Source organism: Rhinolophus hipposideros (assembly GCF_964194185.1).
Source record: "Rhinolophus hipposideros genome assembly, chromosome: 4".
NCBI lineage: Eukaryota > Metazoa > Chordata > Mammalia > Chiroptera > Rhinolophidae > Rhinolophus > Rhinolophus hipposideros.
In genome coordinates this window covers 71,994,362-71,998,525 of record NC_138050.1, presented here as the reverse complement: position 1 = coordinate 71,998,525, position 4,164 = coordinate 71,994,362, and the positions used below count along the sequence as shown (strand labels likewise).

Genomic DNA, 4,164 nt, shown 5'->3' with positions numbered 1-4,164 from the left:
GCTGTGTAACAAATTAACACATAGTCAGAGGCCTAAAACAAGACATGTTTATTACCTCCCAATTCTGTAAGTCAGAAGTCCTCGCTGGCTCATTGGCTGTGTTGGTTTCTTCTCAATGTCACACAATGATGAAGACTCAAAGTGTCTACATCAGCCTACTGGGCTCTTATCAGGAGGCTCTGAAAAGAGTGATTTCAAATTAACTCAGGTTGTTGGCAAAATCCAGTTCTTTGAAAGAGTATTACTAAGGTCCCAATTATCTTGCTGGCTGTCAGCTTGGGGTACACTTTCTGCTCCCGGATGCCTCTTTCTGGTCTTTGCAAGTGTCTCTTTTTACTTGGAATCTCTCCTACTTCCACTTTGACTGTATCTCTTCTGCCCCCAGCAGGAGAAAGTTCTCTGTGCTTGTGCTAGTTTGGGCCACCTGGATAACCTTATCAATTTAGTTTCAGTTGTTACATTTCCATCTCTGTCTCTCACACTCCTGCTTCCCTTTCATAAGGACCCTGTGAATACATTATACCCACCCACATAGTTCAGAATAATCTTCCCATCTCGATATCCTTACTTATTTATGAATCACATCTGCAATGTCTCTCTGGCCAGGTAAGGTAAATATTCACAGGTTTTAGGGATTATTGTGAACATATTTTGCAGACCTTAATTCTCTTTCCCATGGAGTTTACACAAGAATGATTTGTAAAGATAGCTGCCATTTCATGAGCAGTGACTAGTAACACAGTGTCTAGAGTCAGATTTTTGGGTTCAAATCCTATTGTCATTTACTAGCTGTATTACTTTCTGTTATACTTAAGTTATCTGGACCTCAATTTCCAACACATTATCATTTATAATTATTGAAATAATTTCAAAAACATACTATAATACCTGTCTCATAGCAAACCATTATTATTCTTACCCAGGAACTAAAAAAATTCCCATTTTTTACAGCCAAGATTTAAGAATTTACTTTTTACTTTTTTAAAGACTGTTTAATTCATACCACATACATGGGTGTGATAAAAAAATAAAATAAAATTCTGGAGCTGGACCGATCATAGAAATGAGCCGTTCAGATGCCCTTGATGATGAAAATACATTTAAAATCTTAGTGGCAACGGACATTCATTTGGGATTTATGGAGAAAGATGCAGTCAGAGGAAACGACACATTTGCCACACTTGATGAAATTTTAAGACTTGCCCAGCAAAATGAAGTGGACTTTATTTTGTTAGGTGGTGACCTCTTTCATGAAAATAAGCCTTCAAGAAAAACACTACATACCAGCCTTGAGTTATTAAGAAAATATTGCATGGGTGATCGTCCTGTACAGTTTGAAATTATCAGCGATCAGTCAGTCAACTTTGGTTTTAGTAAGTTTCCATGGGTGAACTACCAAGATACCAATCTCAACATTTCCATTCCAGTGTTCAGTATTCATGGCAATCATGATGATCCCACAGGGGCAGATGCGCTTTGCGCCTTGGATATCTTAAGTTGTGCTGGATTCGTATATCACTTTGGACGTTCAATGTCTGTGGAGAATATAGACATTAGTCTGGTTTTACTTCAAAAAGGAAGCACAAAAATTGCTCTATATGGTTTAGGATCCATTCCAGATGAAAGACTGTACCGAATGTTCCTCAATAAAAAAGTAACCATGTTGAGACCAAAAGAAGATGAGAACTCTTGGTTTAACTTATTTGTGATTCATCAGAACAGGAGTAAACATGGAAATACTAACTTCATTCCAGAACAATTTTTGGATGACTTCATTGATCTTATTATCTGGGGCCATGAACATGAGTGTAAAATAGCTCCAACTAAAAATGAACGACAACTCTTTTACATATCACAACCTGGAAGTTCAGTGGTTACTTCTCTTTCCCCAGGAGAAGCTGTAAAGAAACATGTTGGTTTGCTGCGTATTAAAGGAAGGAAGATGAATATGCAGAAAATTCCTCTTCACACGGTGCGGCAGTTTTTTATGGAGGATGTTATTCTGGCTGATCATCCAGACATTTTTAACCCAGATAATCCTAAAGTAACCCAAGCCGTACAAAACTTCTGTTTAGAGAAGATTGAAGAAATGCTTGAAAATGCTGAACGGGAACGTCTGGGAAATCCTCAACAGCCAGACAAGCCCCTTATACGACTGCGAGTGGACTATAGTGGAGGTTTTGAACCTTTCAGTGTTCTGCGCTTTAGCCAGAAATTTGTGGATCGAATAGCCAATCCAAAAGATGTCATCCATTTTTTCAGGCGTAGAAAACAAAAGGAAAACACGGGAGAAGAGATCAACTTTGGGAAATTCATTACAAAACCTTCAGAAGGACTAACTCTAAGGGTAGAAGACCTTGTAAAACAGTATTTTCAAACTGCAGAGAAGAATGTGCAACTTTCACTTCTAACAGAGAGGGGAATGGGTGAAGCAGTACAAGAATTTGTGGACAAAGAAGAGAAAGATGCCATAGAGGAATTAGTGAAATATCAGTTGGAAAAAACACAGCAATTTCTTAAAGAACGTCATATTGATGCCCTAGAAGATAAAATCGATGAAGAGGTACGTCGTTTCAGAGAAAGCAGACAAAAAAATGCTAATGAAGAAGATGATGAAGTTCGAGAGGCCATGACCAGAGCCAAAGCCCTCAGATCACAGGCAGAGGACTCTTCTTCCGCCTTTAGTGCCGATGACTTTATGAGTAGAGATTTGACAGAACAGATGGCTGATGATTCTGATGATAGTGTTGCGGCACCAGCCACTAAAGGAAGAGGCCGAGGAAGAGGCCGAAGAGGAGGAAGAGGGCAGAATGTAGTATCCAGAGGAGGGTCTCAGCGGGGAAGAGGCACTGGTCTGGAGATATCTACTCGAAGCAGAAGTTCAAAGGCCACTACGTCAACATTTAGAAATATGTCTATTACAGAGGCCTTTAAATCTGCAAGACAGCAGCCCTCCCAAAATGTTGCTACGAAGAATTATTCAGAGGTGATTGAGGTAGATGAGTCAGATATGGAAGAAGACCTTTTTCCTACCACTTCAAAAACAGATCAAAGGTGGTTGAACACATCGTTATCGAGCAAATCCATGTCCCAGAGCCAAATAGCTAAAGGGGTCAATTTTGAATCAGATGAGGACGACGATGATGATCCTTTTATGAACACTAGTTCTTTAAGAAGAAACAGAAGATAATATATTTAATGGCACTTTAAAATTTTCAAGATTTCAGGAAAAGTCAAAATGTTATAAGCTAAGAATTTACAGTTGAAGATTTTTAAAGTATTGTTGTTAACTGAAGAATTTGAAAGAGACTGACTTACTTAACACAGAAACTAATGTGTAAGAATTTCTCTGTTTGAGTATAATTTCCTGAACATGACACCATTACTTGAAAAACTTCCCAGCTCAAGGACATGTAAAATAGCATTGGCTTTCCTTATTTTTTTACCTGGTTGTTAACTTTACCTGGGGATGTTGTATAAAATTTATTTTCCTGACATATATTAGGGTATGTCTTAGTCAGAGCTGTGCTTGAATATCATTCTTGTTATGAAAGAATTAGAATAAATATACCATTACACGTTTCTGCTTTGCAATCAAAGACTATGTTGGCATTTTAATGTGGTTACATTTAGCCAAAGTTGAGAAAAAGAGCTTGTGAAATTTAACCTCTTATAATTTTAATAATTTCTAGAGATTCTTGATTTCATGAAGGTGAAACAATCTATGGGAAACTGTGCCTAAACGCACTATTGTTACTGAGTGTGTGTTCTCTTCTAATGCTTGTGATAGCATTAGCCACAGCGACTTTGAATGATTAAGGTGTACCTCATCCTTTGAATAATTAGATATAAGTTTGTATTAAAAAATAGAACAAACTGTCAGAAAAAAAAAATAAAATAAAAAAATAAATAAAATTCTTTCAGCATTATTTTCTAGGAATTCACCACTAATTATTTGGTTTCATTTGCAATGGCTGTGTATTTGAGGAATTTTATGTTTGCCATGATTTCTAACACATAATTTAACCTTAATTCAAAATTCTGTACTTCCCACTACATTCTTTATTCAAGATATTTCTGTGGCATTCTTGTCATTTTTTGATCTTGTGTGCCATTATATTCAAACCCTGAAATTTATTTTTATTAATGAGTGATTGAAAAGTA

The 4,164-nt window shown here is 36.9% G+C and overlaps 1 protein-coding gene across 1 annotated transcript; it reads left to right on the top strand.

The window, feature by feature from the left end:
* Window positions 1-1,063: 1,063 nt before the first annotated feature.
* Window positions 1,064-3,777, top strand: LOC308496987 (double-strand break repair protein MRE11-like; the record flags this gene model as incomplete). Its single annotated transcript, XM_081046885.1, has 1 exon — window positions 1,064-3,777. The coding sequence occupies one exon, from the start codon at window positions 1,064-1,066 to the stop codon at window positions 3,188-3,190; it is 2,127 nt and encodes a 708-aa protein (XP_080903011.1). The 3' UTR covers window positions 3,191-3,777.
* Window positions 3,778-4,164: the final 387 nt, after the last annotated feature.